The 25,571-nt window shown below is 38.3% G+C and overlaps 4 protein-coding genes across 6 annotated transcripts; 2 read left to right on the top strand and 2 right to left on the bottom strand.

The window, feature by feature from the left end:
- Window positions 1–1,279: 1,279 nt before the first annotated feature.
- Window positions 1,280–6,526, top strand: LOC115995787 (probable pectate lyase 5). The gene is made up of 5 exons (XM_031234926.1): window positions 1,280–1,721; window positions 1,969–2,668; window positions 3,357–3,548; window positions 3,707–3,918; window positions 6,233–6,526. The coding sequence occupies exons 1-5, from the start codon at window positions 1,576–1,578 to the stop codon at window positions 6,432–6,434; spliced, it is 1,452 nt and encodes a 483-aa protein (XP_031090786.1). The 5' UTR covers window positions 1,280–1,575; the 3' UTR covers window positions 6,435–6,526.
- A 25-nt stretch (window positions 6,527–6,551) lies between these two features.
- On the bottom strand, window positions 6,552–9,884 carry LOC115995786 (serine/threonine protein phosphatase 2A 57 kDa regulatory subunit B' beta isoform-like). The gene is made up of 3 exons (XM_031234925.1): window positions 9,764–9,884; window positions 8,322–9,558; window positions 6,552–7,264 (listed from the first exon to the last, which is right to left on the bottom strand). Exons 2-3 carry the CDS (start codon window positions 9,471–9,473, stop codon window positions 6,959–6,961), a joined length of 1,458 nt encoding a protein of 485 aa, XP_031090785.1. The 5' UTR covers window positions 9,474–9,558; window positions 9,764–9,884; the 3' UTR covers window positions 6,552–6,958.
- A 1,086-nt stretch (window positions 9,885–10,970) lies between these two features.
- LOC115995784 (protein RNA-directed DNA methylation 3) lies at window positions 10,971–21,708 on the bottom strand. 3 transcript variants are annotated; one of them, XM_031234923.1, is made up of 22 exons: window positions 21,500–21,708; window positions 19,631–19,884; window positions 19,317–19,472; window positions 19,012–19,170; window positions 18,750–18,833; window positions 18,349–18,416; window positions 17,920–18,267; window positions 17,747–17,798; window positions 17,514–17,672; window positions 17,267–17,410; window positions 17,057–17,162; window positions 16,828–16,980; window positions 16,700–16,754; window positions 16,546–16,607; window positions 16,039–16,111; window positions 15,461–15,500; window positions 15,295–15,349; window positions 14,200–15,027; window positions 14,074–14,115; window positions 13,921–14,010; window positions 11,746–13,836; window positions 10,971–11,304 (listed from the first exon to the last, which is right to left on the bottom strand). In XM_031234923.1, exons 1-21 carry the CDS (start codon window positions 21,699–21,701, stop codon window positions 11,759–11,761), a joined length of 5,208 nt encoding a protein of 1,735 aa, XP_031090783.1. In that variant the 5' UTR covers window positions 21,702–21,708; the 3' UTR covers window positions 10,971–11,304; window positions 11,746–11,758. The 3 variants fall into 3 exon arrangements, with proteins under 3 accessions (XP_031090783.1, XP_031090782.1, XP_031090784.1); XM_031234922.1 differs by having other exon boundaries at window positions 13,921–14,115; window positions 17,072–17,162; XM_031234924.1 differs by lacking the exon at window positions 18,750–18,833 and having other exon boundaries at window positions 13,921–14,115.
- Window positions 21,709–23,439: 1,731 nt separating this feature from the next.
- Window positions 23,440–23,769, top strand: LOC115997015 (BTB/POZ and MATH domain-containing protein 3-like). The gene has a single exon (XM_031236463.1). It carries the CDS (start codon window positions 23,440–23,442, stop codon window positions 23,767–23,769), a length of 330 nt encoding a protein of 109 aa, XP_031092323.1.
- Window positions 23,770–25,571: the final 1,802 nt, after the last annotated feature.

Raw genomic sequence — 25,571 nt, 5'->3', positions numbered from 1 at the left:
AAAATTTGTGGAATGTCTCAAGTGTCATGTGTGAACATAATAAGGTGTTTTGACAATTAGCTAATAATTGATTGTATTAACTAATAATTAGTAGTTGATTATATTGATTTTTTTTATCATCGGATAATATTAGTTGATAGGGATTATTCTCTCTTTAAATATTATACGTATAAGTGGTCGGCTAACCAACCACTCATGAGCTTCATCGGGACCCCCGACCGGGTTCGACCTCTTGTTTGTCTTCGGAAGTCGGGTAAGAGGCAACACCATTGTGGACCTATGGGCTGACCGAATGGTAGTGTGCACATGACCTTGCCCTCTGTCCGATCTGCTGAGCTATCCAATCATGAATCGGCCAACCTAATTTGACATGCCACGTCGCCACGTGTACGTCGCTACTCCCGCACGGCGCTGGGCGTATGCATGTTCTCCACGTGCTCACCATGCCGAGAGGGCAGGACTTGTCTTTTTTCACTCACCTATAAATACCGCATTTAACGAAGAGATATGAACTTTTTGGATGTTGTTCTAATAATAATAGCTAATCCTTCAGAGGTATAAAGGCCCACGGGCGGATCTCCCGATGTAAGACCTTTTATATACTCGGTCGAACCGGCTTGACTAATCTTTTGTACTCGGTCCTCAACACCATTAATAAAATTACGGCCTTTTTACGCAATACACGTATTTATCGTTATCATTAGCGATTTGTATAAAATATTTGGTCAACTAACTAATCATCACTATTAGCTGATAACATGCAAAATATCTTATAATGAAATGTGTATTATTTTTGTATTTTTAAAACCTTTACTCCCATTATAGGTCATACACAACTAATATCAACATTGATAATCATTCTAATTTCATTCTACCACCAAACATGCAAAATACTTTCACAAAAATCTATTATCATTACCCCGTATTTGATTCTCATTCCAATTTTGATTACCAAATACACCCCTAAGTTCACTTTCTATAGAAGCTACATGCTGGCCTTCTTAGTTTGAGCCAATAAGTTATATGCAATCAGTTTTCTCAATTTGAGTTGATTATCTTTGAAGAACTTATATTGATTTATCTCTTTGTGATAATTTTGTTAGACAACAATGCAAGCTTTATAGGAGCCGCATATTCAAATAGCAGTAGATACTTTTAATTTGTATTTTAATTTTTTACTCGTTACTTATGTATTTTTTTATTCATTCAAAAAAAAAAAATGAAATGCCTCATTTATGACCAAGTGGGAATGGGCTATGGGCTTGGGAGCGTTGGATAGCTGAAAATCCAAACTAAATTATAATTTAAGCTAAGGAACTTTAGAGAGAGAGAGGGGGGAAGAAGAAGAAGAAGAAGAAGAAGCTGAGAGAACAGAGAAAACAGTCTCTCCTCTTCGGCCTTCTCTTCCATCTCCAAAATCTCTTCTTCATCAATTAGTCCATTAAAGATTGATTTTTAATTTTTTTTTTATTAAGTATAGATTATTTAAGCAACTCGATATTCTCCCATATCTTTAGCAAACATTCATGAACAATTGAGCAAAATATTTGGAGTTTCAACAACCTTCTGATTGTGATGATGTTTCTTCCCAGTTCCACCACCATTTTCCTGTTTTGTCTCTTTGCCTCATTGTCTCCTCCGTTTCTCAGTGCCGCCGCCTTCAACCTCACTCTCCCCCATCAACACCCCTACCCTGAAGCTGTGGTTCAGGAAGTTCAGAGGTAAAAATGGAAGAATTTGTGCACACATTGTAAACACACCTTACTTACAGATTCACATGGGTTTTGCCCACTATAGCAGATTTCCAATCTGAGTTCTAGAGTTCTAAGCATTTCCCGATCTGGTTCTCATTCTATTTTAACCTGCTTTTTGACTCTGGCATTTTCACAAACATTTGGTCTGCAATAAGTTTTTACCTTGATTTTAATACTCTGGCATTTTCACAAACACTTGGTCTGCAAATTACAGGAGAGTTAATGAATCGAGGAGGGTGCTGGTGTCGACGACGGAGAAGGACCAATGCCTGACCGGAAACCCCATCGACGACTGCTGGCGGTGCGCCGGGGACTGGGCGAGCAACCGGCAACGCCTGGCGGACTGCGGCATTGGATTCGGACAAGATGCAATGGGCGGGAAAGGCGGCAAGATCTACATCGTCTCCGACTCCTCCGACTCGGACACGGTGGAGCCGAAGCCAGGGACGCTCCGGCACGCCGTGATCCAAACGGAGCCGCTGTGGATCATCTTCGCCGCCGACATGACCATCAAGCTCAAGCACGAGCTCATCTTCAACAGCTACAAGACGGTGGACGGGCGCGGCGCCAACGTCCACATCACCGGCGGCGGCTGCATTACGCTCCAGTACATCAGCAACGTCATCATCCACAACGTGCACATTTACAACTGTGTCCCCACCGGCAACACGAACATACGCTCCAGCCCGACCCACGTCGGGTACCGGAGCAAGTCCGACGGCGACGCCATTTCCATATTCGGGTCCAGAAACATCTGGATCGACCACTGCGCTTTATCTCATTGTACCGATGGCTTAGTCGACGCCATCATGGGGTCCACCGCCATCACCATCTCAAACAGCTATTTCTCCCACCACGATGAGGTTATGCTACTCGGACACGATGATAAATACTTGCCGGACTCCGGCATGCAGGTCGGTAAATTTACTATTTTACCCTTCCTTTTTCCGGCCACCTTGCCTCGTTAACCAAATTTACCATTTTACCCTTTCTTTGCCCAACCAAGTTGGTTAAGCTTGATTTTATAACACAACGGTACAGGTTCGACTTTTAGTAAGCGATTTACTAACCTTATTGCTTTGAGTCGATCAATTATTGGTAACATATAATGTTACAAATTCGATTCTTAGTTGAAATTCGACTCCTAGTGGGATTAACTTATTGACCTTATTGCTTAGGCTAATTCGATTATTGACCTTATTGCTTAGGCTAATTCGATCAATTATTGGTAACATATAATGTTACAAATTCGATTCTAAATGGGAGTAACTTAGGCTAATTTACTTGTTGATTAGGTTACAAGTTTAGAGGGGCAATTAAATTTCTTGATTTGAACTAATCAGTTATAAATACTCTAGATTAGTTTATCTCTTTATGTTTTTTTCTGGCCAGAGTGACACAAGATTTTAGATTTACCCAAATAACGATCAAATTAATTTTTTTTATTTGAGCTAATCAGTTATAAATAATTTAGACTGATTTATTGTTTTTTTTGTTAGCTAAAGTGACACGAGATTTACTTAATGCATATACTTTCAATAGTAAGTGTGAATTTCTATTTTCATCCAATAGAAATTAAACAAAGAAAAAAAAATGGTGCAGGTAACAATTGCTTTCAATTACTTCGGGGAAGGATTAGTGCAAAGGATGCCGCGGTGCCGGCGGGGTTATATACACGTTGTGAACAACGATTTCACGGAATGGCAAATGTATGCTATCGGCGGCAGCGCTAATCCCACCATTAACAGCCAGGCCAACCGCTATACAGCGCCGGCGGACCCTAGTGCTAAGGAGGTCAACTTTTTTCTCATCATTTCCATGAATTTTTTTTATTTGGTTTACACAGAGAATCTATTTTTGTAATCTGAAAGCGGTGGCGAGTGGTATACGCGCCGCCGTTGGAACTATCTGGCCGTAAAGTGCGTTAAAAGGTGTAATTTGCGTGGGGACAGGTGACGAAGCGCGTGGATACAGGCGAGGGAGAGTGGAGTGACTGGAACTGGAGGACGGACGGGGACTTAATGGTAAACGGAGCATTCTTCGTGCCTTCCGGCGACGGCGCGCGCGTCACCGGCCAATACGCTAAGGCCTCCAGCCTGGAGCCGAAGTCGGCGGAGCTCGTCGACCGTATCACCATGAACGCCGGTTGCCTCGGCGGATCCAGGTACCCACGATTCCGCGTAACGCTATTTTTTTTTTATTTATTTTTTTCTTCAAAAAAAAATTTTCATTTCCCACCCACTCAACTTTACAACGGGAAAACAACTGTCATTGTGTCAGAGCCAAGGGCAGTTTAGTCTTTTCACTATTGTTTTTTTCTGTTTCGAGGGCCCCCCTGTTTGGTGGGTTTTATTCTGAACTTTTCAGAGTCACGGTTGCCCATTTCAAGAAAGAGAAACGTAGTATGAAAAGAAACGTTAAAAATTATAGTGTGAGACTGTGAGACAGAAAAAAAGGTTAGGGAACAGTGGAATATAATGCTTGCAGATCCATGTGAGCAATGCAGAATCTAGGCTGACAGGGTGCCACTACACACCAATCTAAAATTAGTGTTTTTAACATTTTCGAAAGGAAAATAGTACTTGTATTCTCAGCTTTTACCCACAAAATATTGATGTTGACATTTTCCTTGCAACCCACAGGATGAAGATAACTAATTATTCATTGTCACGTTAGAGAGTAAAAGTGAGAGGAGTAGAGTAGAAAAATTGAGTACATGTTGTAGAACTGTTTTGGAAAATCCTAAAAAAGGTTGAATTCCAATCCCAAAGTGTCCTATTGCTCTACGCATAGAAGTTTTATGGAGAGGGTAAATAGCGGGATGTAAGTCAATTAGGGATATAGAGCTTCTTACACTACATTGGTACCCATGGAGAATCTAATTTCAAGTTGTGTTACTGGTAGAATTTGAACCCCACCTCTTAAGTGTCAATGTTGTTGAGAGTTACCTTACTAACTCTGTCCTTTCCACTATTGACCTATGCCCCCGGGAGCACACTTGAGTATGTCCCATGAGCTGTGTACTATTATTTTTGGGTAATAAGAGAAACCCATAATTACAATCTAAAGGTGTGCACTGGTCTACAAACCATACAAGTGAGACAAATCTTACTAAGAAGATCATGTGCGATAGACTCAACTACTCTTGTGTAAGAGTTTACAAAGCACACAATTGAGTTAAATCACACTAAGAAGATCGTGTGCGATAGACTTAACTGAAAGGGTAAGTGTGTACTATTATTAATTATATGTAATAGAAGTTTTACATTTATGGGAATGGAGAATAAAATAAACCTTGGGAAGAGCCAAAGTGGGGTTTGTCCATTCTTCAATGTTACTGATTTGACTAAGCTAAGACACTATGGGAATTACCACTAAGCCCATTGTTTCCCAGATAGTATATGACTGGTATTATAATGGCTTTTAACATGCTGCAAAAACAGTCTCATCCAAGTTGGGGGTAGGAGCCTTGTCCTTCTGTCTACAAAAGAAAATGACCAATAGGCTAGCAGCTAGCTGATGAAGATTGATTTTAATGCGAAAATTGCTTTTCAAGTGTATAGGGAAAACCTAAGGGGCCAAGTCATGTTAGGTGTATTGTGTGTGCTATATTTTAAGTGGTTCAGTTCAGGGCTTTCTTGCTTGCCAGCTTTTCTTGTTTGTGGGGCACATCCCTATCCTCTATAATTGCTTGAGGAATTGGGGGCCCCTTCTTCCTCTTTTCACTAGTATAGACAACTATCAACTACCTTGTAGCTTGTATAGTTGCATTAGTGGGGTTTTAAGTCTTCAAAGCTGATCAAGTTGTATTGACCCTTTTCGGGTGCCACGATGATTTAGTAGCCCAATAGGTCGATCCAGTGTCTAGTGCCCACAAGAAGTCTATTACATTGAGTGAAACTTTCACATTGCGCCTATCAGACTCCTTGCCCCAATTTACCACTCAAGAACCAATTGAGTTGTCCGTGCAGGCATTATCAGCTATCTTTTAGTTGTGAGATAGAACATCATAATGGCCTTGTTTGACATTAATGGTTAGCGAATTGAGGCAATTTTAAGGCTTAATGAAACTATATACTAGGTAATAATATGTTGTTAACCTGACATTATCTATCAAACAAAATGAGATTTATAAGGTTTTCTGACAAAAGAATGCTATGTCTTTACCTATCTATCTTTGGTAGAGCTATGGTCCAACTTTCTTTGAATTTCTCCTACCCTATTTCAGATCAATACTAGCAAGTTAAAAAAATGGTTCTTTCAGATTTATTCAAAGTTCATACTCTTTGGTAGGCCAGGGTCTTATCTGTATCATACAATTATAAGCTTATCACAAAGTCACAGAATAAAAATATAAAATGCACAATCATTTTGGCATCTTTCTTTAATCAGTGTTTTCTATTAAGATAACTAAACTATGTTTCTGTCATCTTGTCATGCTTATTTGGCAATATGCCATATCGCCATTGATACTGCAGGGACAACAACATGATGTATGGAGGAGGGACAACTACCAGCACAAGCCAGTCGCACAGCAATAGTGACGACTTCTTTGGGATGATATTTGGGAGCGGTGCTAAAGCAGCGCCCCCTGCCCCTACCCCAACCACCACCATCTTTTTGTCTGTGCTAATTATTTCAGTTTTGTACATTTGGTCCAATGGAGCTGGGCAATTGTGACTAACATTGTGATTATTATTTATGTAAAAAATCAAGAAAAATATGATTGTCATTTTGAAGAAGCAATGAAAGAAAATGCAAAAATTGCCTCACTTTTTTGTGCATGATTGAGAGCAGTGAAGGAAATTACTTAAAGAAGTGGTTAAAATTCAATATCTAGTGTTCAGTTTCAACAATAAAACCTATGAAGCTGAGAATGAATAAAGGAAACCTAGGACTGATTTCTCCCCTCTTTTAGATAATATGAGGGTAGGGTCGTCAATCACAAAATGAAAATCACCAGTAAAATTATTGTTGTCCAAAAGTGTAAAAGAATGAGCTCATCTAGAAAGACAAGTTGAACAAGAAATATTGAATTGGTCATGACAGGATGATAAAAACAATCTCCTGTACCCATACCTTTGGTCTCGCTGAAGCGGAAGCTTTGGCACAGAGACCGTACTCCTGTATGTGGCGGTTTAAGCCTGCAAATGAGAGAGCTCAAAAATAAATAAATAAATAAATGATGGACCGAGACTACAGTCTTATCCCCCAGCCCGTTTAGCAGCTTCTTCTAATCTCTTCCATTTTAGCTCACGCTGCTCTACCAATTCTCCAGCACTGGCTTCTTTCTCTTCATTCTTCCTTTGACACTCCTTGAATAGCTCAGCATCCATCTCCAGGAACATTTTTCGGACGTTGGAGGTCAGCCCATGGACAGCCTGGTTCCAGTGACCCTGCATATTCCTTTCCAATGCTTGAAAGATGATTGGTAAAATAGCACGCCTATTCAGCGCAACCAGTTCTACTATATGCTCATTGTTCCATAGAAAAAGAGCCCGCTCTGCAACCTGTCAAGTATGAATACTTTTAGATAGTGGTGTCATATTTTTAAAACTCTATTAAGAACTTACAAGGACATATTAAAAAGCCAACTGACAAAAACCAAGTTACAAAGGATGGATGAAATACATGGCTTTAGACAGTAATTTTTAAAGTTCACTGGCCAAATTCCCGAGTGCAGGGACAACCATACTCCTAAATGTCCTTTACGCAAATTACCTGAAAAGCTTGTAAACAAAACACTACTGTCTTTGCTCTTAGTCCATCCATGTCATCTACAAATGTCACGATTGTTTGCGTGTATTTAATTTTGGGTGATTGCATTATAGGTATGATATCGAAAGGCAACCCTGTTTACTCAAAAGACTACAGCTGGAGAATGTGACTACACTATACTACACAACACTACACTACACTGACACATCCATTATTGAAGATCATGTCAGAATATAATTACCCCAAAATCTACAAAAGTTAGACTGTCATACCTTATTTCCCAAGTATAAATTCAATACCTTCCAGTTTGTATCTCTTTCTAAATGGTCTAATTGTCTAAATTAATTAAGGTACTTTTGCAAGCTAACATGAACCCAGACTTGTTTCTAACTACAATTGCTATCTTTTGAGTTCTTCCTTTAAATGAGAATTTCAGACTTGGCACTGCAACTGAGACCACATTAGTAAAAAACTGACCAAGTGTCATCATCTTGATCATCAACTTAGATTGATTACTTCACAATCTACTGCATATTTCCATTTCAAAGTTTCATCACTCCTGACCAATATCTGATGTCATTTTCTTCTTTCAAGCTTGTGCACTAATACTTTGGTGAATCAAGTATGACACACTATAATATTATGTCACTTGGAGTGTTTTTGTTTTTATATAAATCAAGTTTAGCACTCCCTTCAATCCCATATAAAAGTTAAAACTTCACAAAGCTAGACTATTCAGTATGCAAATTAAAAGGGTCAACCAAATAATTTGAGAGCATTATGTGCAATGAACATGTTTATTTAACTTGGAGGCATACAAAACATTTGAAGGATAATAAATTGCCAAACCTGGAAATGGAAGCTATAGAGGCATCGTCCAATTTGTTTGAAAAGAGGAACCAAGCAGCGTTGAAATTCAGCAGGCTGTGTAACTTCCAGAATTTCTTCTAGCTCACCAATAAAGAGAATTTCCTTGCTACAATTAGTAACAGGCCAGTACTTCAGCAGACCCTTAATGACGATATCTGCCAATCTATAGTCCTTCTCAACGTACTGCACAATGCAGTATGACAATTGTTGATGAAAATCAGCAACACACTTAGCCTTGTGGAGTGGAATCAGTGCTCGGACGAGGAACAACTTGTGCTCTTCTTTCATTGGTGTTGCAAACCCATTTATTATACTCCCGAGAATTTCCAGCAACTCACCAATCCCATTATGCTGTTCCGTCTCAAATATAAACCTGTAGAAGATATTATTTATTGCCTTCCTTATAAATGGACGATGAACCATGAACTTCCCATATATACGATGAAGAACAGTCTTCAAATACTCCCGTTCTCTGGAATCTTCTGAATCAAACAAGTCAAGCAACTTCAGCAGAAACGTATGATCCAGATACCGCTTGGCAACCTTGGTATCAGTTTCAGCTGACAGCACATATTTGAGAAGCAGCTCGTACACAAGCTGCAAATGAGGCCAGGACGGGTCCATGAACATGTCATCCTCCTCGGGATCACCGCCATCACCTCCAGCAGTAGACGGAGGGGGTAAACACCGGAAAATGTTAGCCGATATCATCCTAACCAAATCTCCCTGCATTACTTCATTCATTTTACAGGATCCAGTGTGAACTAAATCAATAAGCTCCGACAGCATTTGCCTCTTGATCTCCCTCTCACGCACAGACTTGACAGTATCCGTGAAGTCAAACTGCAAACAACAAATTTGGAGTTTACGGACGAAAAGGACATGGCGTTGCGCCGGCGAGACCTCCTTCAACAACGGCAGCACTTCCACCGCCGGATTGGGCGGCGCATTGGCCAAACACACAACGTGCGATTGCGATTCAGCTAATCCGGAAGCGCTATTCGCATTCGCATCAGGCGCGCCGGCTATACGCGAAGCGTGATTACAAATCACATCAGGCGGGGAAGGTACCGGAATCACAGCTCCTTCCGATTTCGAACCCTTTTTCCGTTTAATTATCTTGCTTAACATGATTAATTAGTACAAATGATCCAGAAATTAGGCACACTGTGTAATGCTCATTCATAACAATCGATCGATCAAACCAAACACATTCCTGGAAAACGGTGTAAAACGAAGAAATGATAGTCACCGGAGTTGAATTAAAAAGGAAAAAGTGTTGAGTAAGAGAATGTTAGGCATTAAATAGGGAGTGAAGTTGAATAGAGTAATGAATGCAGAAAGTAAATCAAATACAAAGATTATATATAGAGGAAAAGTAGTGAGATTAGAAGAAGGAAGGAGGGAGTGAGGAGAGGTACCTGATGATGAAGAATGAGAGAAGAAAAAGAGAGATCCGATAATGGAGGGAGGCGGACAAGCAGCTAACATGTGTAACTTTGTTGTGTATTGCAAGGGACTAATATATATACGGAGTATTATATTATTGAGGTACCAAACACAAACCCCATACTCTACTGCTAGCTACTGCAATTTCCATTCCTATTCGACCCATTACTTTTTTATATTAAGGGTGTGAAAACCTAAAAAATGACTTTAAAAAAATATATTTCAAAAATGGATTATTTTCTTGAAAATATTTTTATTTTTAGTATTTGATTGCATTTTAGAAAAATGTCTTAGTGTATTTGAATTATTTTTCAAAAAATAAACATAATTATATTTTTAAAAAATAATATTATTTATAAAAAAAATTAATAAAAAGGAGCAATGGTTTCCTTAAAAAAATCCAAATGATATTGGTAAATGGTTTCCTTTGGAAACCAGTTAATCTGATTTCCGTCGAGAACCAGATTTCTAGTTACCGACGGAAACCAATGAAGAAGATGGAGAACATAAAAAATAAAAATAAAAATAAAAAGTTACTTTGGATTTTTTGGAAAATGCTTCGCCCAAAATAAGGGAAGGTCATTTTTCAAAAAAAAAAAAAAAAAAAAAGGACTTGCTAAACACAACCTATGTATCCTAGCTTCAGCTTTAGGTTTTCAATAAAAATCAAACTCAAACTGATGAGTGAACCAACTGAACTAGCTCTACCTTCCTGATCAAACCAATTGAATCAATATTAGTGATCGAGCCAATTGAATCAAACCAATTGAAGCTGGAGGATGGGACAAAGGGTCCAGCGCACACTGCTTATCGAGCCAATTGAATCAATATAACACATTACTGATCAAACCAATTGAATCAATATTGCACATTATTGATCGAACCAACTGAACAGCGTCACCCACATCATTATAGCAGTATTTTCACTTGCAAGTTCTGGCTATGTATTTGTATGGGTTATTCTCTTTTATTTAGCAAAAATGTTACTAAACCACTGGTCTTGGATGAGGGTAGCTTATTCGAGTTTAAACCCTAATCACAATTTGGTAAGTGATGAAAAGTAACATAGCACTGACTCTTTCCAGTAATATAGTACGGAGTAATAAATTTCAACTACTTCAAGAATAGTAGTATCGGCTTTACCAAAATTAAGTAATTAAGGATTGCTCTGTTATAATATAGCAGTAAAGCCATGCCTTGAATAAACCCATCAAAGTATCAAACGTCAGGAAGAGAATTGGAGAATTGAGAGTCAACTTTCCAAGGTTTACATACAATTATTATATTAGTATGCTGGTAAGTCTGAGATGAAGAAACCAGGTTGGAAGTAAAAAACTGATACGGAGTAATTAGCTCCTACGAAGCTTTCGTCCAAAATGTACATAACCTCAATTGGTTAAAAAACTAAACTTCTGGTTTCAATATGGCTTCAGGCCATTTACAACTAAAGCATAATTAAAAAGATGGTCCAGGGGGCACCAAGCATGGCCATCCCCACATCAAGCAACCACACCTGCAGGGGAAGACAATGAAGTCACAAGAATAGAATAGAATAGTTGTAAACACCTTTTGAGCAAGGATTACATAATACAGCAAATGCAGGAGTCAACAAAGTGGCCAATGACAATGCCCATCAAGAATCTCAGGAACTCGCTCAAAGTCCAGCAGCATATGTAAAAACAAACTTGTTCAGATTTAATAGACAACAATTTTGATAAGATCACTAGCTTACAAGTAAATGCAAAAAATACATATACATATAATATGGTTATATGGGGCAGGAATGAAGTTGTGAAATATCAAGGTATATTTTAGGGTCAGTTGGATACTGAAAATAAAAAGTTTAAACCCCAATTGTAAAAATTCAAACATTCAAAATCATTTATTCATTTCCATCACTCATATTCAAAATCAATTAAAAGACAATGGAATGTGCTCAAGTCAACAAAATTACCTTTCAGGAGCCATCACCACCCTCCCTTGCCACCTCCATCACTCCCTTTGCCCCAAGAGCTAGATGCCTTACCCCATGCATCAGCAGGCCCTCCACTTTCAGTAGCTCCACATGCTTCTTTGGATTTTTCAAATTCAGAAGCATTTGATTGGCTTGAATTCCAAGATGAGTTCAGATTTCCTGAAGTGTTCTCTTGGGTAGGGGTAGACCATTTACTGGCACTAGCATCACCTCCAGCAGCATTTGCACTGGACCCTTTGTTCCATCCTCCAGCTTCTGAGACATGTCCATCTGTTTTAGATGTGCTACCAGCTGCAGACCAACTTTGCCCCTGGCCTTTCCCACTGCCAGTTTCATTCCAACTCCCCTTGTTATCACTAGATTTCCAACCACCAGCATCACTGCCTGACCCATTTTTCCAACCGCCCTGGCCTTTCTCAGTCCCACCCCAACTCCCCTTATTATCATCACTAGCTTTCCAACCTCCAGCATCACTGCCTGATCCAGTCTTCCAACTGCCAGGCTTACCATCCCCAGAGTCATTTTTATTGTTCCATCCACCAGCTTTCGAGCTATGTCCATCTACTTTAGATGTGCTACCACCTGCAGACCAACTCTGCCACTGACCTTTTCCACTGCCACCTTGACTCCAACTTCCACTACCATCACTAGCTTTCCAGCTACCAGGATCACTGCCTGACCCACTGCTCCAACTGCTGGGCTTGCCATCGCCAAAATCATTTCTGTTGTTCCATTCATCATTTTGATCTCTTCTCCCTCGCCCTCTGCCCCCAAATCCACCCCTATCAAAGCCACCCCTACCACGAAAGCCACCCCTATCAGATCCACCTCTACCTTGAAAGCCTCCCCTATCTGACCGACCTCTACCTCGAAAGCCTCCCCTATCTGATCCACCTCTGCCTCCAAAGCCACCTATATCTGATCCACCACGGCCACCCCTCCATCCACCTCTTCCCCTCTCATTCGAACTGTCAGGCTGCTGTTCATCCCCAGCAAAGCCACTTCCTGAGTTCCAGTTACTTTTGCTGCTCCAAGCATTAGGATCCTGGCTTCCTTCACTCTTCCACCCAGATGACTGATTTCCTGCAGCGGAATTGTTAGTTTTCCAAGATTGTTCATTATTGCCCCAACCACTTACAGCATCTCCAATTCCACCACCATCACTAGATTTTTTATTCCAACCTGATGACTGATTATTTTCAGAACCACTTCCTTTACCGGTGCTCCACCCATCACCTCCACTCGTAGTTTTTTCTTCATTCGTAGATGATTTTCTGTTCCAACTAGATGACTGGGTTTCACCAGAAGGTTTGGCAGCATTCCAGCCACCTTCATCTCGTTCAGTCTTTTCTAACTTATCACTTCCCCAGCCCGAACTTGATCCAGCTTTGTTGCTTTCAGTCTTTTCTGATTGATTACTTCCCCAACCCGAACTTGATCCAGCTTTGTTGTTTTCAGTCTTTTCTGATTGAGTACTTCCCCAACCCGAACTTGCTTTATTGTTTTCATCATTTGATGTTACCTTACCCCAGGAACTTTCCTGAGAACTTTTCCAACTAGTTTGCCCCCCAGCAAATCCTGATCCCTCGTGCTTTTCTGATTGATCAGTTTTCCAACCTGTACTTGATGTGACTTTACCCCAAGAGCTTTCCTGAGAACTTTTCCAACTAGATCCCCCAGCAAATCCTGATCCATTATTATCTTCACCTTCCTTGCCCCAGCTGCTTGACTCACCTCGATCAAAAGATCTCCCTCCCCTACCTCTACCTCTTCCAAAATTGTCTCTTCCTCTGCCGCCACCCCTTCCTCTTCTGCCTCCAAAACCACGGCCGCCATCAAAAGTGTTTTCCCTACCCCAGCTTCCTTGTTGATCTGAACCATCTTTATTCCCAAATTCACCTCCATTCCGATTGCCATATCCATCACCGGAACCAAAAGTTTTTGCTCCTTTCCAAGATGACCCACCCTCCGGTTTGCTCCAAGATCCACCATCCTTGTCAGCCTGCTGGCCCCAGGATGTCTCTCCACCTGGCTTATTTGACTTATCTTCCTTATTCCAAGATCCCCCATCTTGTTTGCCCCACTTATCTTCCTTATTCCAAGATCCCCCATCTTGTTTGCCCCATGAGGATCCACCATTCCAAGATCCCCCATCTTGTTTGCCCCATGAGGATCCACCTGGCTTATTTGACTTATCTTCCTTATTCCAGGATCCCCCATCTTGTTTGCCCCATGAGGATCCACCCTCCGGTTTGCACCAAGACCCACCATCCTTGTCAGCCTGCTGGCCCCAGGATGTCTCTCCACCTGGCTTATTTGACTTATCTTCCTTATTCCAAGATCCCCCATCTTGTTTGCCCCACTTATCTTCCTTATTCCAAGATCCCCCATCTTGTTTGCCCCATGAGGATCCACCATTCCAAGATCCCCCATCTTGTTTGCCCCATGAGGATCCACCCTCCTGTTTGTTCCAAGACCCACCATCCTTGTTGGCTTGCTGGCCTGAGGATGGTCCTCCCCCTTGCTTATTCCATGAAGTATCTTCCTTCTTATTCCAAGATCCCCCATCTTGTTTGCCCCATGATGCACCCTCCTGCTTTCCCCAAGAAGACCCACCATCACCCCCACCAGAACTATCAGGTATCTTACTGTCTTGTTTGCCCCAAGAAGATTGAGTCCCTCCTTGCTTTGCGCATGAAGATTTATCTTCCTTCTTATTCCAAGAAGATCCTGCATCTTGTTTGCTCCAAGTGGACCCGCCATCCTGTGAACTACCAGCATTGCCCCATCCCTTACTCTCACTAACTGGACCAGATAAGGAGCTAGATGCCACTCCCTTGCTGTCCCAAGCATCACTGTTTCCAACAATAGCCCCTTTACCTTGAGAACCCACAGATTTGCCCCAACTAGACCCATCACTTCCTCCACCATTCACTTTGTTACCCCATCCTTCACTTTGGCCTTCATTCCTTACTGTAGCTTTATTCCAACCACTTGATTCAGGTTGATTCCAGTTCCCACTAGTTTCTTTCCCTGGTGTGGTTCCAGAAGCACCCCAGTTGGAAGCATTGTCCTTGTTGGTACCATCAGAACTACTGCTACCAACTCCTGTAGTGGGAACACTTTTCTTCCAACTATCACTCCCTCCCCAGCCACTATCTTGTCCAGCATCAGCAACATTTTTCTCAGAGACTCCTGATGCACCCCATGATGCATTCTTATTTTGAGTTGTCCCACTATCCCAAGCAGAATTTCCAGCATCTTGTACACCAACGTGCAGGAAAAAAAAAAAAAAAAAAAAAAAGGTAAGAATAGCAATTTAATAAATGGAAGGTTTTTCTACTAAGGGATAGGAAAGCCATTTTTCAGAGATCTTGCAGAAAGTAATCTTGATTTATTTTGGATTTTGACAAAGAACATACTGAAAACTGATACCATTAGCACTTAACCAAAATATATTTCCAAATAGAAATGTAATTTTTCCTGTGGGGAAAAAAAAACAGTTGCACAGAAAATCAGTAATCATACCATTATTCACATCAACTGCAGTGAGAGGACTTATGGAATTAGGATCCAGTTGAGTCTGTATAATGAAGAAACTTTGTCATTAAGTGATCAAAAAAATGGAGAGCATAAGATAACTAACAAATTAAGACGGAAGTTGAGAACATTTAGATTGTAACCGTATACATACTGTTAAGCAGCTTGATGCAGGGAAAGAAGGCCAAGCGCTCCTGTAAAAAAGTGCTATATATTAGTAACAAATTCAGTTTTATGAAGGGTTCAACACGACAATCAAATACCAACACAATAACCAAAAAAGGAAATGTAAATGTCACACGGTAAATGAATATCTAGCTATGCCACAAACATAAATTACTGATTCACAACATATTCATACATCACAACACATTTAACAAATGATGAAAGAAGTGGTGAGCTCCAACTAAGGGTTTGTAAATGTAAACCAATAAAATCACAATACTGAATATCCATCAGCACTTTCAATCTTAAACATTGTTGCTAGAAGGAATTGACGAAAAAATGATTAAATCCCAGATTTCTGGTCTGAAATTATTTCAGAATGCTGTCTCCTTACAGTTTCATTTTATGGTCTTTCCACATCTATGTATTAATGCATGGAGACTAGTGCACTTGAGAATTCTGCAGGGAGTCAACTAACAAATGTACAAGTTCACCGAGAAATTGCTCCTACATAGGTAAAGAGTTTTATAATGTAGAGCAAGAAGAAACTAAGCAACGATGCCCAACCTTTCATTTGATGGCAATCCTGCATTCCAATTTTCATCTTGTGCAGAAGCTGGTAACCCTCCAGAAGTCCAATCTTCAAAATAAATGAGATCATTAATACACCATACAGATAATATAATTTCCAAAAAAGAAACCAAAAGAAAACACAGGCCAAACACAATAAAGCAAGATACAGTACAGGGAAAGATGTTGATTTAAGGGCTGAAAAGACAATAGAATTGAAAGGCTTTAATAGTTGTAGAGGAAGACTATGAAACTATGGAAGGAAATAAGGAAAGGAATCTATAACTCTATACATAGAGAAGAGTTCACTATCTGTGGGAAATATTTAACAGTGTATTAGTCTAAATATCAATAAAACTCTAACCTAACTCAGCACAAGAAATAATCTTATGGAAAGGCAGGGGGAAGAAAGAACTGATGATGAACACAAACTTTAAAAGCTTTGTTTTCTAAGTAAATAACACATTTTGCACTTAGCTGAGCAGAAGCACTACTGCTTAATACCTGTTGAGCCATCCTGTGCTCCAAGCAGATCAAATGGTTTTGCAGCCTCTGGATCAGCACTACTGCAAATAGGAAAGAATAAATTAATAGGAACCTGAAGTTAAACAAAAGGGAAACAGTCAACTGCAGATCATTCAGGTAGATGTAACAATACCCCAAAGAAATGGTAGAAGACCTTCCATGAACCTCAGAGAGATGCTCGCTTTTAACTACAAATATATGAAAGACCTTGAGTACACACCTTAGGCAAAGCACTGAAAGTAAATCAAATTAAGTCATCACCTGTAAGAATCTTTTGCCGTGAATCAAGTTTAACAGTGACATCAGATTGACGTACAGCCAAGACACGGCAGATATATCCCTTCAAAGGACCAACACGTATTCTGACTGATTGACCAACAGAGAATAGTAGTCCATCTTTATCCCCACGAGAAACTGTATCATTATAGCACATATGCACATCAGCTTCTTAATCTAATCAATCAAACTGAAAGGAAGTATGAAGACATACAGTTACTGTTATCACCCCTCTCTCTGCAAGGTTTCTTAGGTGACAATGGGGTATTTGGAGATGATGGAGTTTCAGCAAAACCTGTAGATGGTCCAGCCTCACTTTCCTAATAAAATAGAAATGAAGCAAAGAGTGAAAAGTTTATGTCAATGTCTGGAAAAGGGGGTGCAAATGTTGCAAAAAAAGGGATCATTTTGGAAACAAACAAACCTTCCCAGACAATAAACCATGGCTACGGGAAATTCTTTCACACACTGGAGCTTTAACACAGACATACCGGTTATGTTCCTCACCCATCTCATCATACAGAAAGATGACACCTTTGTAGATTTGCTTAACAATCCCTTGTCTATCCTGGAAAAGGTTGATAGATCCGCACAACTGTTAGCTTCAAAATGGCAGAACCTAAATGAGCAAAGAAATGGTGCTCTCTGTATAAAAAAATAAAAAATTAAACCTTTGATGGACCATCCAAAACCCTGACAATGTCATTAATGGAAATTGTATTTTTATGTTGATCTTTTACGGTGAACAGTTTTCTATCAAAGCATGCTGCTCTTAGTTCACGAAGTTGAACAGTCACTAGCACCGGTCCCTCTGAACCTTCTTTCATGATCTGAAACAAATGAAGCATTAATGAGAAACCATTCAGTGAGATAATGATAGAAGAGAGCAGAGTGTGTAATGTACCTTATACACATTCTCCTTCTCAGTGCCAATGATAATGCCAAAGTCCTTGCGACTGCAATAACCAGAAGAAGAAAAAAAAATGAAAAGGGAGGGACACACATGACACACCCAACAAGATCAAAATATACACATCATGAGGATATGGCATAACCAATACCAAGCAGCATACCTACCCAAAAAACACAAGATCATCTACTTCAAAATTGTTTCCATTGGCAGAGTTTGATGAACCCTCTCCTTTCTCACCACCTTTCCCATTCCCTTTGTCATGCTTAATTGTTCGTTTTCTCTTTCGCTCACCATAGAGCTGGGAAAGCCACTCGGTATCTTGGGGTTCATCATTCTTGTAAGGCTCAAACTTCAGGAGCTCAGTTTCAGAAGGCATTACACCCCAAAAGCACAAAGAGTCAATCGACACCTTCTTAAATAAATAGCCTTCTCTAAGCATCTTTCCATCAAGAACTTCAACCATCTGGTTTGTCTCACGGTCCTTGCGAATTGTGATGAGAGGACGAAAATCTCTACAATTTTAACAAGGGAGAAGATCATTTATACTGTGAATCAACCAAATGAAGAAAAAGAAATTAAGTGAGAAATATTACTCAAGCTCAGTAGAGCGGATTAGCCTTGGTGCTGGAATGGAAGCCTTCTTGGCAACAACTCCTCCACCCTGTAAATATGTATTAAAAATAAACACACACATCTGATATGATCAACCATGAAGTTTAAATAGCAAATACAAATATTATAATGAATTCACTTCAAGTATTGGCACTATCAGCCTATTAATATTGAATATTGTATGGCTTTCAATTATTGAAATAACCTTTGAGCTCCAATACTTGTCTACCTACTACAGAGATCAATGGATTCTTAGCAGTTAAGTTACATTTAAAGGGTCTTAGAAATCCCAAAGCATATATGTAATTAGCTACTCTATTTCTCTAAGCAAGCAATGAGAAACAAAACAGCCTTTTATGAGGGGAAAAAAACAGTTCATTACAAATTTCTCAGCCAGTGCTTGCAAGTCTATTCTTGGAATCAGCTTCACTGTGACTTTTTTCTGTACATCATTCACTGCCACAACCTATATGGTCATTTTTGAAACAATTAGCATATTTGTAAAAACTGTCTCTCTTTTGACAATTAAAAGCATGATAAATAAATAAATAATATATATATATATATATATATATATAAAGAATAGATTACTGACATTGCAATCAAATAACAACCAATCACAAAGAATAACAAATTCAAAGTACCTGCGCTAGATCCCCCTTGTATTTGCCACTCTTAACACGAGCCCACATGCCCTCAGAAATTCCATTGCACTTGCTTCGTACTGATATCAGTTGAGAAATTTCGTTCCTTGGAACTGGAGACATCCGACTGGAATATATACTGCAGAGCCCTTTACAAGCCTGCACACAAATGGTTCCTTGTGTTACAAAATAGAACCAGCACAGAACACTTCTGAAAATCAATAAGCATCCATTGATTCCATTCACTAATAATCATCAATCAAAAAACTGTAGAGAAATAATATCAGGAAGAATATGAAAAGTGCCTCATTAACATCAGACTGTTTATCTGCTTCAATATAGACAAAGCCTTTCACATGATCAAGAGCAAAAGCGGAAATTATTTGGAGCTTCATTCCCAGAACTCGCAAGTCCACATATTTCTGCATAAGGCAGAAAGCTGAATGCCTTTCACGACCAACCTACAGTTCACAATCAAATTGCATAACTAGAAAGTTGAAAATAACAGCACACAAGAAAGTGAGAAACCTGAAGGGAAAAATGAGAGAAAAGTTATTGCTAAGAAACGTGATTATGCAAAAACTATTTTCCAAAAAATTATTATTGGGAAAACATATACCATGCATTTGACTTTCCATATAGTAGGGTCCTTGGTGGAGGGCACAGATATGTCCTCTTGAATTGATCCTTTCTTTTCATATCCATCTTCTGCAAATTTAACAAAACTAGAACCTGCTTTGTAGCGCTCTCTCAACATTTTTTCTAACTCTTCTTCATCCATTTCCTCCTCCTTAGGTACTAAAGGGAAGACAGGGGCTTTCTCATGTTGCTTCTGGACTCCATCATCAGTGCCAAATTCATCATCAATAAAATCTAAATTTCCAAAGACTAGTAAATTAATACCATTGGAATAGATCAATGCATCCACATATATAGATGGGGCAATTAGTACATATATTAAAATATAATATACTGTTAAGAGTACATATGCCAAGTTTGTAACCATTTCTCTATACATAATAAACAGCTAAATTAACTTTTTAGCATTCCATAAGCCCCAGAACAGACTCATCCCATACAATTTAACAGTTAGATGTTTTGTGTTCTAAAAGGTATAAATGAAACAACAGTTGGCAGTTAATTTTCTGTGCCAAGGCATATAACTACAAATTCATGGTTCAATGAAAGGAAATAAATTAAATAATACGGCAGTGTGTTTATGCACATGCTAGGTAATTACTAATGCTTCCTACTTGCAACAGTAGAAGTAGTCTAGGTTAGACTTATGTTACTAATCCAAAATTTAGCCCAAATCTACTACATAGATAGAAGTGAACATGAAACACAAAACACTTTAATTTAAGAAGTAAATCACAGCTTGCTCCTTAAAAGCCAGAACACAAATGAAAACCAAACTGCAACTACATATCAATAGCATGATGCAGTTAGCACTCCTGAATACAGAAGAAAAAGAAAAAAAAAATAAACCAAAAAAAAAAAAAAACACCTAAGCTCTATAAAAAGACAAACAAAAATCAAACAAAATAAATACATTAACACCAAAAAAAAAAAAAAAAAAAAAACCAAAACCTAAAAAAAAAAAAAAAAAAAAAAAAAAATAAACCAAAAAAAAAAAAAACACCTAAGCTCTATAAAAAGACAAACAAAAATCAAACAAAATAAATACATTAACACCAAAAAAAAAAAAAAAAAAAAAACCAAAACCTAAAAAAAAAAAAAAAAAAAAAAAAAAATAAACCAAAAAAAAAAAAAACACCTAAGCTCTATAAAAAGACAAACAAAAATCAAACAAAATAAATACATTAACACCAAAAAAAAAAAAAAAAAAAAAACCAAAACCTAAAAAAAAAAAAAAAAAAAAAAAAAAATAAACCAAAAAAAAAAAAAACACCTAAGCTCTATAAAAAGACAAACAAAAATCAAACAAAATAAATACATTAACACCAAAAAAAAAAAAAAAAAAAAAACCAAAACCTAAAAAAAAAAAAAAAAAAAAAAAAAAATAAACCAAAAAAAAAAAAAACACCTAAGCTCTATAAAAAGACAAACAAAAATCAAACAAAATAAATACATTAACACCAAAAAAAAAAAAAAAAAATGAAGAACCAAAACGAAAATTTTCTCAAACTAAAGCTCCAAATTCAACACCATTTCCGAACAAGACCAACATCCCCAATTCTTCAACATCAAAGCAACCGCTAGAAACATGCAATCATATACACCATTTCCTAACGACGACCAACATCCCTGATTCTTCAACATCACAGTAAACCCTAGAAAAATGAAAGCACATGCACCAAAACCCCAATGCAGTTATAAAAAAAAATCAGCTAAAATTACAGGAAAAAAAAACCCCGAAACACTGACTGAAACCCTAGTTTTTGTAACAATTACCAACAAAAAAAAAGGTAGAAACAAAAATGCAGTAGCGGAAATAGAAAATCGGCGTTGTCAATTGATCATATACCAGTGTCGAAGAAGTCAGAATCGTCACTGTACTCGTCATCTCCGACCTCGAAAGCGCTGTCTTCGAAGAACTGAAGGACGTCGTTCCTCTTCCTTTTGCCGGTCTTGTCGTCATCCTTTCCACCGGTGAGATCGATCTTCCGCTTGCCGGCCCCGGCCTTGTCGCCGGCGCCGACCTTCTCCTTGCCCTTCGACGAGACCATTTTCCTATCGACGAAATGAGAGTGAGGAGTGTTCAGTCGTAACGTTTTATACTAGGAGGGGGCACCTGGCAGTCAGCTAGGCAGGCAGTGGGGCACGGTTTGCGATACCCCTACACGGGAGATCTCGAAAATACCCTTCGAATTGAGCAAAATGACCTTCCTGCCATTAGCATTCCTGTATTACTTTTGTAAGGTTGTTTTACTACTTTTTGAAACTTCACTTCCTTGTGTGTGCTTTACTCAAGTACCGTCAATGAAACGAAATACAATGGTCAATAAAGGGACAAATATGTCAATTGAGGTTTCTGAACTCTTTTTTTCTTTCTTTTTATTTTTTGAAAACCAACTCTTCTTTTTTTTTTTTTTTCCTGAACTCTTCTTTTTATGCTCTCTTAATGGAGAGTAAAAGCAAATTGGGTGAACTCTTCTTCTTCTTCTTTTTAATATACTCCATATGTTCTATTTTACTTGTCAGGGATTTAGGAATGACAATTCAACCTGCCCCCGACGGGGAAAATTGATCCCCGTCCCGACGGGACGAGTTCGGGGATATTTTTCAGGGAACGGGGTCGGAGATGGGGGAATTTCCCATTCCCCGCCCCGATCCCGACCCCGTCCCCGAATCCCCGTTAAATATTATATAATCTATAATATATATTTATATTATAATATATTATATATATAATATTAATATTAATACTATTAATAACAAAACATAATAACAAGTTAACAACTCCCAGTAAGTCGGATTAACTATAAGCTGCATTCGTAATTAATTGTAAAAGCATAGGATATGATTATAGATTTATAGGAACAGCAATTCTAATTCTAATTCTATAACAAACTGCGTGCGTAATTAATTGTAGAAGCTTACTAGCTTAGTGGTAATTATTAAATTATATTGTTTAATAATATCATTATAATTTTATTATTCAAATTATTATTATTTTGTCAGTTTATTAATGAGGAGTTAGCTAGTTGAGGACCACTACTTGAGCCCTGAGAGATGAAAACTTGAGAATTGAAGATTTGAAGTTCATTTGTTTTCTTACGTACTTATGTTTGGACTTTGGAGGAGTTTGAAACAATTTAATCATTCAATGCTTAACAATATAAAACTTTCATAATATTAATCTTTTTAAAAAATTAGCATAATTCAAAAAAATCCCCGCGGAGATTCCCCGTCCCCGAAAAATCCCCGCCGGGGAACGGGGCGGGGTCGGGGAATGGAGACGGATTTCGGGGACGGGGACGGGGACCCCATTCCCCGCCCCCGCCCCGCCCCGTTGCCATCCCTAGTCATATTTATTATTCATGAGTCAAACCAACTCTTTCCTCATTGCTTATTTTCTTTAGTAATTTTTAATTATTTTTAAATTTAATTTTTTTTTGTTTCATAATACTTTTAATGTAGTTTCTAAATATATAAATTTTAGAGCAAATTGCCATTTTGGTCCACTGACTATAGGGGTCCTCTTAATTTCAGTCCACGACTTTCAAAAGTGTTAATTGCATACCATGACTTTTCAATTTGTATCAATTTTGGTCACTCCGGCCAAATTTCGCCTGAAAATTTTAAAAAGTTAAAATAATGAGGGCATGTTTGTCATTTTACTTCTTGTTCTTCTTCTCCGGCTAGTCCTTCCTTTCCGACGGCATACTAGTCAGCCATGGACATCCTTCAAAAGCTTCAATGGACCATAACTTGTTTTTTGATACTTCTTAATTCAAATCTGCAATGGACCATAACTTCACCATCCGGGGTTACTCTCTGGCCAAAGGCATGGGTCCTGGCAAGTACATCTCCAACGATACCTTCTCCGTCGACGGCTACGATTGGGCCGTCTACTTTTACCCCGACGGCAAGAACGTCGAGGATTCCTCCATTTACGTATCCGTTTTCATCGCGCTCGCCAGCGAAGGCACCGATGTCAGGGCCTTGTTTGAGCTCACCTTTATGGATCGCGCCGGCGTCGATCCTGTTGCTCGACGCCGACTTCTTGAGCACGCCGGCGTCAATCCATTTGTTGGGTTTGGATCACTGTACAGAAGACTTCTACCTGGATAGCAGATCCAAAAGTATTCACATCCACTGTACCACCATGCCATTTTAGTCATTTCACATGGATGAATAACCAAGATTAAAAAAAACCTAAGTTTGCATCGTCGGAGAAGAAGAAGTCACCGGAGAAGAAGAAGAATTCGCCGGAGAAGAAGAACAAGAAGTAAAATGACAAAAATGCCCTCATTATTTTAACTTTTAAAATTTTTCGGCGAATTTTGGCCGGCAATTTGGCCGGAGTGACCAAAATTGATACAAATTGAAAAGTCATGGTATGCAATTAACACTTTTGAAAGTCGTGGACTGAAATTAAGATGACCCCTATAGTCAGTGGACCAAAATGGCAATTTGCTCTAAATTTTATATATTAATGCTAAACTTAATATTATGAAAAATTGGATTAAAAATAATTTCAGTCAAGCATCGTTAAACGAATCAGACAACCAAAATGGGACGGTGGTAATAATATTTAGGTGATCTGTCGAATTAATCCTAAGTTCACTAGACTCAAGTTTTAGAGACATTGCAGAAGTAAATTGGGCATATCATAATTTTTATGCGCACACAAGGAAACCAATCCACACATTTCATGATTCTGAGTCTTTTTTCTCATTCATGTTTTTAGTGGGATTCGAACCACCACATTGCCGCCTCCCGTAGCAATTAGGGGTGTTAGCCAACAGAGCTTTTGGTAAACTACTCATGTTCGTGTTCGGTAAGCATTCATTTATGTTCGTTTAGTAAGGTAAATGAACATAAATGAACAAATTTTAGTGCTTGGTTCATAAACGAACAGAGTATAAACAGTTGTAGACTCGTTTGTTAAGAGCTCGTGAACAAACTCGTTACGTTTGTGTTCGTTTATTAATGTTCATGAATAAGCTCGTTTAATGTTCGTTAGTTTTGTAGTTGTATTGTTTATTTGGTTATTATTCACGAACGTACATTATTATTTCTTTTTTCACGAACGAATTGTGATCATTAATATAATAATATGTATACAAGTGTTTGGTTATTGAGTATTCATGAACGTAAACGAACATCGTGTTCGTTAACGTTAACGAACACGTTCGCGATCGTTAACAACTACTCATGAACGCTTAAGAAACAAACACAAACATGATTTTCAAAACCTTAACAAACGAACACGAACATGAACACTCCAAAATTCTTAACAAACGAACATGAACAACATCCGTTCTTTTAAGTCCGATTCGTTAACCGTCCAAGTCGCAATATCAGGTCAAGTAACGAACCACTACATGGAATCCTAATGGACAATTAATTTTTTTATACCATAAATTATCAACTTTGTCATACTATATCATGAATCATATTTATAGGCTCATGAATAGATAAATCATATAATGTAAAACACATAAATTTAAATCATATAATGTATTGTTTTTCATTTTATATAATAAAAATAGCATGCTTAAAAAAACATTTTAACAAATGGATAAATAGAGTAAAGGGGTCATTCACTATTTTTAATTTGAAAAGATATACAAGTAAACACATGTTTTGTTTTGTTTTCAATTTTTTTCCACTTCTTAAAAATGAAAACAAAATGAAGAAAAAAAACACTTTTATGATATTGTAAATAAAAGCATTTAATGAAATTTTATTTTATTTCATTTATGTTATTGAAAAAGGCATAAATCTTGTTAAATTTATATCACCGTTACATATAATATAATATTATATTATAAGAATGTTACAAAATATTTAATAAATTCATTTTTCAGATTTTTTTCCCGATTATTATTTGTAAATTGTAGATATATAATTAGGCCAACCACTCAGAG

This window comes from Ipomoea triloba, chromosome 11 (genome assembly GCF_003576645.1).
Source record: "Ipomoea triloba cultivar NCNSP0323 chromosome 11, ASM357664v1".
Taxonomy (NCBI): Eukaryota; Viridiplantae; Streptophyta; class Magnoliopsida; order Solanales; family Convolvulaceae; genus Ipomoea; species Ipomoea triloba.
The sequence above is the reverse complement of the archived record's forward strand: the minus strand, read 5'-3'. Positions and strand labels throughout refer to the sequence as shown.